We start from the raw sequence: 13,263 nt of genomic DNA, 5'->3' as shown, positions 1-13,263 counted from the left end.
AGAGCAGCAAAGTTTAAGTATAAGAAGGCAGCATGTGGCTTGTTTGAGTTAGCAGTGATAGAATTAAAATGGTACCTGATGACACAGGCGTAAAGACCACTGTCCTGTAGTAACGTTGGTCGGAACCAAATGGAGTCTTCCTCCTTGCTCATTCTACTTCCATCAAAGGCTATCGGCTCTTCAAAGTCTCCAGGACCAGAGCTTTTGTACCACATCAAACTGAGTCCAGCACTTTGGGCTAGGGAGTAATTTGCTCTAATATAACCATAAAAGAGTGCACATTTGATTCGAACGGGCTCTCCCACCAAAACTTGATATTTCTTGATATCGACAGACCAATCAGTGCATCCATCAGCTAAAGAAAAAAGAAAAAAGAAAACATTAGAGAAAATGTAATAACTACTTTATGTATTCATTATTCTTTCAACAAGTACACACTGAGTATCGATATTGGACCAGATTCTATTGCAGGCACAATGGATGCAGCCCTAGGTAAAACTCAGGATGGCACTGAGAAGCAATTTACTGTACTAACAAACAACATATTCAATCACTTAGTTTACTTCTGCTGGAACTTATTCTTATGTTTTATCAGCGTGATGGTTATTGGTTTATTGCCTTTCTACCCTGCATCTACCTTTTTGCCTGTTCTTTGAAAGTGGATCCGACCCTTTGAAATAGTTTTCTTTTGCTAGCTAGCCCTGAAGCTCTGTTGGTGGAGGTTGCTGAAGGGACACTGCAGGAGGAAAGGGTTTTGCTCCACGGTCACAGAATGCTTGCTGGGGTGGGGAGGGGCTCTTGCAGACTTCGAGGCTTCTCAATAGTACCCAGATCCTGCAGTGCCAGGTAGCCAGCAGCTTGTCAATTTTTTTTTTTTAGCATAACCTCATGTGAGACGCTTTCCCATGAACGGCTTTCCCAGGTACTTTAGAAGGTGAGTTTGTGTCATATTCCAGAGGGCAGATTTCCAAGTTCTGCCAGGGTGGCACTTCAGTGACTTCTGCTGTTCAGCAAGCCATGTGCTTTCCCAATGAGGTTTGCCACTCACTCTGGAGATTGGAAGAGAGGGGCTTTTCCTTGGGTGCTGTAGCTCAGCCATGGGAGTAATAGCAGCTTTTATTCTTTTGAGCTGTATTTGGCTATGCACTGAATGGCTGTGCTCTCCTAAAATTTATATGCGGAAGCTCTAACTCAGAATGTGATTGGGTTTGGAGGAGGGGTCTTTGGGAGATAAGTAGGTTTAGAAGAGTTTATGAGGGCAAAACCCTTATATACACATGCTTCTCCTCCCCGTTCTCTCCCTCCCCATTCTCTCCTTCCTTTTCTCTCTCCCTCCCTTCCTTCAGGGGCTGACAGAGGACAGGCCTGTGAGCACGGGGACACAGTGACCATCTGCAGACCATGAAGGGGGCTCTCACCAGAAACCAAATCAGTCAGCACCTTGATCCTGGCCTTAGCCTCCAGAGCTGTGGGAAATACATTTCTGTTGTGTAACCAACCCAGTCTATAAATCTTCCTTACTACCCAATCCTTCATTATTCCCATACCTTGTTGCATGTCATAATTCCTTATAAACATTTCTTTTATTCAAATTTGTGTGTGGCATTGGTCTCTGATTGGATCCACACTGATCACATCAGAAATACATATTTTATAACCAAAGAAGGCAGAAAGAAACGCATCAAAAGTGGGTCAAGCTCAGGCGGTGGTTTCCCAGCCAGAGACAGAGGGAGAAGGTCACTTGGGTCTGATTTCTGGCAGCATCAGGGGAAGGATAAAGTAGAAACCATGGTGAGCGATGAGGCTGATGGGAGAGAGGACCGGGAAAGTTTTCTAGGTTGTCTGAAAGCACCATCTTCCATAGGGCATCTTAACATCACTTTTTGTCAACCCCTCCCCCGCACACACATGTGCATGTGCACACACACACAACAACAGGTCCCCCCAGGTCAGGAACATCACTATTAACACCGTCACACAGACGTTGTGAATTTCCTGCTTAGAGATGGCAGCTGCCCAATATTTAGCAAGACAATGTGACAGCTCACAGAATACAAACACTGAGCTGTAGGTTAAACCCAAGAAAAGAGGACCTCTAACAGCAGTAGCATCTGAGTGTTGCCAGCAGGGTTTACCTCACTGAGGATTACAAAGAAGGGCAAGCTGAAGGATCTGGAAACAGGATGAATAATGCAGAATCTGAGAGAAGGAATATGATCAAGATAACAAGGAAGAAGTACACTAGACAAAGAAGCCACAGACAGGTAATCTACAGAGTCATCTACATTTCTTATCTTAAAATAATATCTAACATCGAATGAGCACTTAACTATGGCTGAGTTTACAAATGTTCATTTCCTTTCCACAAAACATCCATTAAAGCTGTTGAGCTCTTTGTTCCCTCTACATGCAACATTGTTCACCAACCAGCTGCATGCCTGTCTCCCTCCCTTCCTCCAAATGTTACCTCCCTAGAGAGGTCTTTCTAACTGCTCTGTCTGAAACACCAGAGTCCTATTCTGGTCACTTGACCCAGATTCTGCTTTAGTATTTTTTCAGGAAGGTAGGTGGAGTGGGGGAGAGCAATAGGGGAAAAATTAGGACAGCTGTAATTGAACAACAATAAAAAAAAAAAGAAAGTAAAACTATAAAAAGACATTGCTATTTGATGTTATACTATGTACCCACTTTCTATTAGCTTTCCTTCTCCCCAAAAGAATGTAAGCCCCTTGAGGTCAAGAACTATATCCTTCTAAACTCACTTTTTTTAATTTTTAAGGGTTATATTTATTTATTTTCAGAGAAAGGGCAAGGGAGGGAGAGAGAGTGAGAGAAACATCGATGTGAAAGAGAAACATTGATCAGTTGCCTCTTGTGTGCTCCCAAGTGGGGACCTGGCCAGCAACGCAGGTAAGTGCCCTTACCAGGAATGACAACAGTGACATTTTGGTTTGCAGGCTGGCATTCAACCTACTGAGCCACAGGAGGCCAGGGCAAAACTCACTTCTTTAGCTCCAGTGCTTCAAACTCTGCTTGCTAACCAGCTCAACACACATTTACAAAATGATTGAATGAAGGATTGAATAAATAACAACTAACTATTTCAAATGAAGGAATTCAGCAGAATTCCTGGGATCTTCACCCAGCTGTGTCTGACCCTTGTATTCACTGTCCCTACCATACTATTGTTTCCTGATAAAGGTATTTTCAACTTCACAACACTCTTTAATTTAGATAATTTCAACTACTAAGTGTTTGTCTAAGATTCCTATTAAACACCTGGATTAGATACTGCCTATAGACTCCGCATTGTGGAAGCTCCGTGGACATCATCAAAGTCGCAGTCATTGCCACCATTCTTAGCACACCACATTTCATAGGATGACAGAACTGTACACAGAGATGTCAAGGTTATTTAATTGCCCGTGGCATTTATTACCACAATTTGTACACGCGACCCATTACATAAAATTAATGCTTGGTGGGATTTTTTTTAAAGACTTATGTTTCTTTGCCCTGGCTGGTGTAGCTCAGTGGATTGAGCGCGGGCTGCGAACCAAAGTGTCACAGGTTCATTTCCCAGTCAGGGTACATGCTTAGGTTGCAGGCCATGGCACCCAGCAACCGCACATTGATGTTTCTCTCTCTCTCTCTCTCTCAAAATAAATAAATAAAGTCTTAAAAAAAAAAGACTTATGTTTCTGGTGGTAAGCATTACCTTGTGTTAGTAGTATATGAATTGCAATACAATTCTAGAATCAGGTAACTGAGGCCATCTGTCACAGAGATACTGCTGCCAGTGAAAAAGTGGAAACACCTTCCAGGTAGCAGTGTAAATAGGAAGATAAAATTCCTCAAACTCTCAGAATATTTGTAAGATAAAGTAAAATGCTTGAGGCTAAAGGGCAAAAATATTTAGTCTAAAAAGTTAGTAACAAATTAGATCAAGACAGTTGTGTTGGGGACAGATAGAGGTATTAATACATACTCTCAGAACATGCTTACTGAGAAAAACTTGTAAGTAAACTGCAAATATTATGGAAAATTAGAATTATTCAGTACTTAACTATCAGTCAAGGAAAAAGTTTTAAACAGCTCACAGTCACATGACAAAGAAAAGGCTGAGGTGAAGTGAAGAAATAATATAAGAGGCATTATGTTCATTCAGTATGGAACCAGATATAGGGTGTATGGCTTAGAAAGGTTTACTATTATTAAACTAAATATGTGATATTCAAAATAAACTATACAATTATTACCATGCTGTAATACTTTTTGGGTGTAAAGGTGGCAAATAATATAAAGAACAACTGGAGACATTTTGAAATTATTTAAATGCACATCTAAATAAATAAAAGGCTTATGGCTTTTTCTAGTAATTAAATGAAAACATTTAATTAAATGAAATAAATGATGAGTGATATCGTTCCCTTTGTTAACATTTTGCCTCATTTGCACACTCTCTCAGAATGTGTTTGTATCACGTTTCCCTAAATCATTTGAAAATAACTTAAAGCAGAGACACAATGACATCGCACCCCTCAATACTGCAGTATGCATGTCCTTATGAATAAAGACGTTTTGCTTATATAGCCACAAAGTACTTTTTAAGTCTTATGTAGTGGGGCAAATCTTAAGACTGAGGGACAGCTATTTTAGATCTCTGATCTAAATACAAAATGTAAGAATTAAAACTTAGCTCTGGACGACCAGCATTGCTACTGATTTATTCAATTTGGCTTTACTTCAGCACTGAAGCTCTGTCGGCTTGGAAACAAACATTCTGAAACCTTCTACACACTGTGAGTTCCATTATGTAATGTATCAGATAACCTTTATTAGTTTTAATTTTAATATTATCATCCGGAGTTCTGGCCAAGATGGAGGCGTAGGTAGATATGCTTCGCTTCCTCGCACAGCCAAAAGGAGGATAATGACCAATTTAAAAACAAAAAACAACCAGAACTGCCAGAAAATCAAACTGCATGGAACTCTGACAAGGAAGGATTAAAGAAACATCCACCCAGGCCGGCAGAAGGGGCGGAGATAGGTAGCCCAGCAGAGCAGACGCCCTACAAGGAGGTGGAAGATGCAAGCGGGGTGGGGGGGGGGCAGCTAATAAAGACTCACAACCTCAGACTGAAAACACCTGTGGGGGGGTGAGGTGGCAGCGGGAGAAACTGTCAGTCTCACAGGAGAGTCCGCTGGAGACGCCCACAGGGCCCTAGAAAGTACGCACGCCCACCCACCTGGGAACCAGCACCTGACAGGGCACAATCTGCATCTGCTTGTAGGAAGTGAGGGAAGTGCCCTAACGTAGGGGTAGGGCACAGCCAATGAGCGGCACTGTTCCCTCTCTGACCCCGCCCCTGCAGCACCACAACCCAATGAAAAGAGTTGCCCCGCCCTGGTGAACACCTAAGGCTCCACCCCTTACAATGTAACAGGCAAGCCTAGACGGAGAACCGTGGCCCAAACGAAAGAAGAACACGTCAAAGCTCTAGAAAGACAGCCAAGTGATGAGGAGAGAGCTAACCTTTCTGATGTGGAATTCAAAACACTGGTCATCAGGATGCTCACAGGACGCTAGGCCCTACTGTTTTGAGTGCGGACACAAAATAGAGGAAGAAGTGAAGGCTATGCAAAGTGAAATAAAATTGTCACCAAGTAATTATGTAAACCAGTAGCATTTAAATCAGATTTTCTGTTGATCACAATAAAAGTTCATTCTCCAAGCCTCTTTCAGGAAGTACGCTGTTGGTATTCTCCTTCCTTAATGGGAGGATTCCATGAAAATACTCTAGTTCTATGACTCCTCTGCAGTACAAATTCCTTCCGTCCATGGGACTCTATACAACCAGAAAGTTGCACTGGGCCGGGGGTGGGAGGAGGAAGAAGCACCATATTCATTCATTTTTGTTACCAACTATAATCTTCTGGGAGCTTAGATGAAGACAGGATGGAATTAGATTCAGAACTAATTCCTTTACAAGGCCTTCAAATTGATGTACCATTTCATAAACAAAGGCAACGCAGGCTGGAAAATATAAATACATTCAAATGAGATTAGGGAAAGTATTTTTAATTAAGTCACTATTGCTATACATGTGAGCGCAAAATATCTTTATGGTAAGAAGCTTGAAGGTTGAGTTCTTAACAAAGACAAAGTCTAATCCTAGAGCTTATACACATATTGCTTCCTAATATGAAAGTGATGAAAGTGTAACGTTTTACTTATAAAAGGGCAAATTATCTTACTTTCCAAGTATCTACTGTGATAAAAATAAATAAGATATCTGTGCTACTGTGGATGCCCCATCCTGACTGATCCCCTTTTCTAAACTGATATCTATTCTCCAGCTACTTTGAACATTGCACGCTCACAGCTCACAGTTGTCTCCTCTTGAAAATTGCCTTTGATAGACAGGGAAATTTACACACCCCTGGGTATACCGACTGCCATAACTGATCGACATGATTATATAAAAGGCCCAGGCCCTTTTCCTCAACTAGGGACAATTTTATAGTGCAGTTCATGCTTCAGAGTTTCTGTGGGTGTGGACCATGCCAAGCCTATAGTTCACCTGTAACTTCCTCACCACCTCTTTTCCCTTCTCTGCCTTGCTTCCCTCCCTCCTTCCTAGGTTTTCCCAGAAGAGGAGTCCCTCAATCAGCTGTATGCATCAACCTCTCCATCTTGGGCTCTATTCTAGGAAAGCTGACCTAATGCAGATTTGTATGTTTATACAGTGAGAGCTAGCTTCATTCCAGTTCCTGTCCGAGGGGTTGGAGACATCAGGACTTGCAGACATCGCCCTTGCTTTCAAGAAGCCCACATTCTAATAGAAGAGACAGAAAGAAGTTAAGAGCACAGCATGGAAATGCAACGGTGAAGAAATGCACAGGGTTGGTCAGAAACGTGTTCCATGAAGAGCAAATGTTTGAGATGAAAGGAAAACAAGTTAGCCATGCAAAGACTGGAGGACAGACATTTGAGTTGGAGGTGAACACAAGAGCAAAGGCCCAGGAACAAGGAGCAGCATAGTTTTGCAGGAACTATAAAAGGGCTTTGTGATATTGAAATAAGCTTAAATCTGGAAATAACAAGAGATGAGGGAGACAGAAGTGGGCAAAGACAGATTTTGGAGGGACCTTTATGAGATGTAAAAAATGTTTATCTTTGTTGCAAAGCAAAGGGGGAAATATTTAACAATGTTCAATCAGAGAAGTGACAGCACCAGTCTAATGGTTTTAGATATGCTATACTGTGTGAATATTTAGGTAGAGATATAAAACTTGAGCCAGGACAGTGATGTTATTAAATATCTGAAGTTGGGCAGTGGTGACAGACAAGAAGAAATGGGGCAGAACTGAGAAAGACGTCAGAGGTGAAATTGGCAGGAGTAAATAATAGACTGAATACAAGCAATGAGAAAGACTAATAATGCAGGTTTAGTCTGTAACTGCTATCTTTGCCACAGACTAAACCACCTTTCCTAGTCAACTACAAAAAAAGCAACACTATGTCTGTTAAGTGGTAGGGGCTTTGAAATGTTTATTTACACTTTATCCATTTAAAAATTTTAGGAAATTAAAAAAATATAAATTTTAAAAAATTGCTCCCAAAATATGTATATATTTGTTATCAATGAATAAAAAGAAATATCCGGGATATTGGCATCATTTGTTTCTACTCCTGATGTGCTGAGAAAAGCTGATCTTGAGACATGAGTATAGTTAGGGAGTGTAGCTCTTGCACTTAAGCTCTTGCAGACCCCGAACAAAAAGGCTGAGGCCACATTTTAAAGGAGTGAATTCTGCACTTTACTTGTACTAGCCAGTACTCTTTTCAAATAGGGAATTCATAAATGGAGACTGGCAAAACTGTCATCCTTCAGAAGAGGAAGCTGATAACTCCCCAAATTGTTGGCAGCAATGACAGCAGCAGAATAGGGCACAAGTTAACCTTTATAGTGTGCATTGGTTCACATAGGACTTCATCCTCCTCTCTAGCTTTTGGATTATCTTTATCTAGAGTAGAATATTTCCAGATTCTTGCCTTTAAAATATATATACAGTATAACACTCTTGGGAGAGCTCTTTCAAATGTTTTGGAGAGATTAGTGTGGGTGATAAGAATTAATGTTACTTAAGAGAGTCTGCCAATTATTAGGAATCCAGTTTCTAGAATCCCGTTTGTCTGACAAAGGCTGGATGTGGTAGTCTGTCACCCTCGCATTAGGGGAGAGCTGTTGCCTCGGCAGACACAATCCTGGTGATAGAGTTAATCTTCCACCATATCTTAACCTCCAAATTCTGGCAGGTATTCCTGATACTTAGACACAAAAATCTGTGCATTGCATAGCATGTAATTGGTGAGGATTTATTTTTCAAAGGATTTTTTTCTAATAATAAAAAGGCAAAAGGGGGACTGTAGGAGAATAAAGAGGGAATAATCTTCCTTCATAACCTATCCTTTTGTTTATTACATTTCTCTTCTTAGTTGAATTTTGTATCATGATTTTTATACTTAATATTTTGGAATAATTGCACAGTATTGCATAATAGTGCTATTTTATAATTTACTTAATTCTTCTGCTGTTGGTTGTCTATAAATTTTCCCCCTAGGTTTGTCTGTGATAAAACAATTTTATATATACAATGCTCCACGACCTTACCCTCTAAAAAATAGTGGATCTAATCCTGGAAGTGCAATTATTGGATCAAACAATGTATTTTTTAGACTTTTAGTAATTTTAAATAGATTTTTAAAAACTGCTTCATAACATTTTTCATAATAGTCATCTATGAAGTAGCTATTTCACTATATATGATAAGATTTTACTTACTCTCATGTACTGTTTCTTAAACTGACCACCTAGTTTTCTACTATTGTCTCAAATTACAAAAATATAGCATCATAAATATCATTCATCTGATGACTGAATGCCGAAATTACCACAGCCACCATTTTAGCAACCCTAAATCTGTGGCAGGATTGATCATACATATGTCGGGCAGTTTCAAACTCTCTTTACTCAACATTATAATTCAGTTCATTCACTTCTGTATTATCTGATTCAATGAAAGGACACATGGACAATAACAGAGGGGGAAGGTGGAAACGGGAGGGAGGTGGGGAGGGGTGGGCTGGGGTGGGGGGGAAAGGCAGAAAACTGTACTTGAACAACAATTAAAATTAAAATAAATAAATAAATAAATAAATAAATAAATAAATAAGAAAGATTGTGTTAAAACAAGCTTTTGTACTTCCTTTTGCCCCCCTCTCCAGGAAAGCCACTCATAAAGATGAAAGGAGGCAGTGAAGCTCCCAGAGGTGCAGTAAAGAGATCTGCTGCCCCACTTGGGCCCCCCTTTTGCTCAGTCATAGGGGCCCCTCAATATCTGGTCTCTCTCCTTTGATGCATAATAGGTCATGGCCCACTTCATACCACCCCAGTGTTCTGAATTGACCCTTTTTGCACTGCTGTTGTTACTTTTTCCTTGATTCAAGGATCATGCCAGGATGATTGTTCCTCTTTAATGTGTAATCTAGAGTTATAGCCTGTGCCCCCAGAGCAAGCAAAGAATGACGGTGACCCAGTATTCCATACTTGCTCATCTTATCCACTAAGGGAAGAGAAGTCACCTTTCTGAATGACAACATGGGGTTTATGCAAAGCATGCTTAAAATCAGTTTTCAATGTCTATAGCTCCTCTGAGCCAAAAGCTCATGTGCTGATGGTCAGCAGAAATACTGCAATATCCCCACAGCTACAACCCAGAGCAACTGCAGATTGGATTTTTATCTTTCCTGGAGAGGAACATCCAACCAAGTCCAAACGGCGCATTGTTGGGTTGGAGTAGACCGGATTTGGTCTTCACGGCATGGAAGTTTTTCCTTGTTGACCTGATCTATCTGTGTATCTTTCCTGGTTGAATAAAAGAAAACCTCTGTTCAGGACAAAAGAAGGCCGGGTGAGTATTTATATTTTCAGAAAGACGTAAAAAAGGGAAAGAATAGACTCCTGGTTCTACCACAGAGTTACAACACTCTTAGCTCCCTCTCCTTGCATTCTTTTATGGGTTTGAGGGGTGCTACGCTGCTGACTACAGGCAAGTCCCTATAATTTGAGGTAAATGTTTACTGGGTGCCTTAGGTAACAAGTTGCCTACTTTATGATCAACATGGACCTGTAATGTACCCTGAAGAGCTCTTGAACTAAAATAGTAGCCCTTCCTAACCAGCTATGCACTGAAAAGGATGCACAAAGAAAAATACATCTATAAACGCATTGCTTTTAGATCCATTGCTTCCATAAATCAGTTCTACCTTTGCATTATGATGTCATGTGGCACTTCTTCCAGACTTTTAGACCTATTTATGAGCTACTTCATCTGTAAAGAGTCACAAAGAAATCAGTTTTGAGTGTCAAACAGAGTTCAGTGAGGCGGCTGGAAACTGACTGTTAACTTCCTTTTGCCTCAGTTCATGCCATTCCTTCATTTATTAAGCACCCACTATAGCACAAGGAACAATCTACATGCTGGGGGGAGAGTGGTGATGAGAAGAGTTCCAGAACACAGAGAAGCAAGACAACAACCAGAGCAATGCAGTGCATTGAGAAGCAAACATAAAGCATATTACAGGGTTAGAGTGCCTGGGGTGCACCCACTATGGTGGCCATAGAAGGGTTTTCTCAGGAGCTAACATTTGACCAGAGTAAACCAGGCAAATGTGTGAGACAGCAGGGTTCAAAACAAAGGTTCTGAGATGACAATGCACTGGAAACATTTCAGGGTGACCAGGAAGGCTGGGTAGTTGGAGGAAGAGAGGGGAACAGAAAGTGGCCAGATACTCCACTGCCTTTCCTCATCTGTAAATGGTGGAGAGTAATCATCATTTCCCAGAGTTGAGGGGAAAATTAAGAAGGGAGACTCTGTATGGAGAGCATCCCTTGTGGGAGTTGGAGAAGCTCCATGGTATACCTTTGTGCCTCCTCCCGGCAGTATCTCTCTTCAGTGATGTCCCATGCTTTCACATGGCCACACTGAAGTCTAGATTAAGCGTTGGTTATCATGCATCATAAACACTTGATATCTGTTTCCTAGTAATGCTATTAGAAAGTACCATGAACTGAGAGGCTTAAAAAACAGAGATGAATGCTTTCACACTTCTAAAGGTTAGAAGTTCAAAATCAAGATGTCAGCAGGGTTGGTTCCTTCTGGGCACTCTAAGGGAAATTCTCCTCCATGTCCTTGTCATAGCCTCTGGGGAGAGTGGGCAATTTTTGGTATTTCTTGGCTTGTGGACACATCACTCCAAACTTTGCCTTCATCTTCATATGATGTTTCCCCGGTGTGTCTGTTTGTCTGTCTCTCTTCTCTTCTTATAAGGACACTAGTCATTGGATTTAGGAGTCATCTTACTCTAGAATTTCCTCATCTTAACTAATTACCTTTGCAAAGACCCCATTTCCAAATAATCTGCATTCTGAAACTTCAGAGAGGTCATGAATTTGGGGGTACCCAGTACCTGTTTGAGCTCCGGTTGATTAATGGATAGGGTCTTCTCGATAATAAAAAAGATGGGTAAAGACAATCGTGGCATATACTGCATATAAAGTTATGGATCAAAACACTTAATGAAATTCTTCTGAATGTAATTTAACCAGAAGGAGCTCTGGGATCTATGTGTGACTCGTTCACTACGAGAAAACTTATTTGTCGTTCTCCTATGCACATGCCTGTTAATAAAGATAGAGTTCAAAAATGAAAGTAATTGTACAATAGGGTAGTGTATAATCTGTGCACAAATCAGACCCAAGTTCAACTCCCAGTTGTGTCAAGGTCAAGCAAGTCATTGAAGCTCTCAGGGTCTTCAAATAACACAAAACAACTGCATGGTGGGCTTGTTCTGATTGCAGGGGTGTCCAAGCTTTTGGCTTTTCTGGGCCACATTGGAAGAAGAAGAGTTGTCCTGGGCCACACATTCAATACATTGTGACACGTAATCACAAAAAATCTCATCATGTTTTAAGTACATTTATGATTTTGTGTTGGGCCACATTCACAGCCATCCTAGGCCACATGTGGCCTGTGGGCCGCAGGTTGGACACCCCTGTAGGAAATCTCCCTGTGTTTTGAGCTTGTGCTTGTGCCTGCTGCATGTCTTGGAGAGCATGAGGGGTGGCAGGTAGTGAGCAGTCAGGGCCACAGAAAAATAGACCGAGCAAGCAATTCTGAGATAACTGCTCAAAAAAGATCCTGATGGTGAACTTACTTAGACTGTTATCAGTTTCTGATTCAATTGTATTGTCAGGGTCAGCAGGAGGACTGGGGGTTCTACAAACACCCAGGCCAAGATCCACTGTAACAATGAAACCTCACACTGACCCTCAAAGCTTCCTCAAGCTCATCAATCACTTTCCTTGTGAAATCTTCTGGCTTTGCCTTCTTAAAGGCCCTTTCTTGCCTTTCAATGGGTAAAAGTCTTCAGAGGAGTTGTTCTTCCCTGCATGCAGAGACGTGAGCAAATCCTCAAGGCTTTAGGGTGATTTTTTCTGGGCAATTCCTTGACGGTTCATCTAAAAGCCCCATTCCGCTGTGTTGGATCAAGGTACCCCGGCCTTGCCTGACAGCAAATTCTGAATAAGACTCATTGTTTTTGAATCTTTATTTTTCCTTTCTTAATGTTTAAAAGTAACACGAGCAAGAGCCTAACACAATGCCCAGAATACAGTAGGTGCTGTCTTTTCCATTCCCACAATGAACGGGAGCAGGCAGGAAAAGCCCCAGGGTTTGGATAAACACAAGCAGATGAACATTGTACAAGAAAAATCCGGATTATTTTTCACTGTTGTAATTCTGGCTATAAGGAATTGATACCACCTTGATACCTGTGGTCCATCTTTTAAGAATATAATAATTTCAATTTACTTAAAATTTTTTATTATTTTAATTATTTTTGTGTTCTCTATTTCATACATGCCTTTGTTAGTATGTAACTTGCTGATTTAATACTTGTTCACATATAATTCATTCATCACTGTAATGATGGGACTTTAAGAACTGAGAATTTACCATATATCTATGTTGATCTGTATCTATCTACTTACCTACCATCATCCATCCACCTAAACCTATATGTAGCTATTATCATTTCCATATTTATGTGTATTTGCTTTATCATTGTGATGGACTGAAAGATGTTCACTCCAATTGGTATTGAAAATGTGTCTCTTGGGTGTCAGCATGAATATT

The 13,263-nt window shown here is 40.8% G+C and overlaps 1 protein-coding gene across 1 annotated transcript in view; it reads right to left on the bottom strand.

Annotated features, from left to right (window-relative positions):
* IL1RAPL1 (interleukin 1 receptor accessory protein like 1) overlaps nucleotides 1-13,263 on the bottom strand; it is a 1,208,235-nt gene that overhangs the window by 587,574 nt on the left and 607,398 nt on the right. Inside the window, exon 3 of the mRNA XM_028523164.2 lies at nucleotides 76-355. Within this exon, the coding sequence (XP_028378965.1) occupies nucleotides 76-355 (280 nt within the window). The remainder of the gene's footprint in view (nucleotides 1-75; nucleotides 356-13,263) is intronic.

The sequence above is a fragment of the Phyllostomus discolor genome, chromosome X (assembly GCF_004126475.2).
Source record: "Phyllostomus discolor isolate MPI-MPIP mPhyDis1 chromosome X, mPhyDis1.pri.v3, whole genome shotgun sequence".
In the NCBI taxonomy this organism is placed as follows: domain Eukaryota; kingdom Metazoa; phylum Chordata; class Mammalia; order Chiroptera; family Phyllostomidae; genus Phyllostomus; species Phyllostomus discolor.
This window is presented reverse-complemented; position numbering and strand designations above follow the sequence as displayed.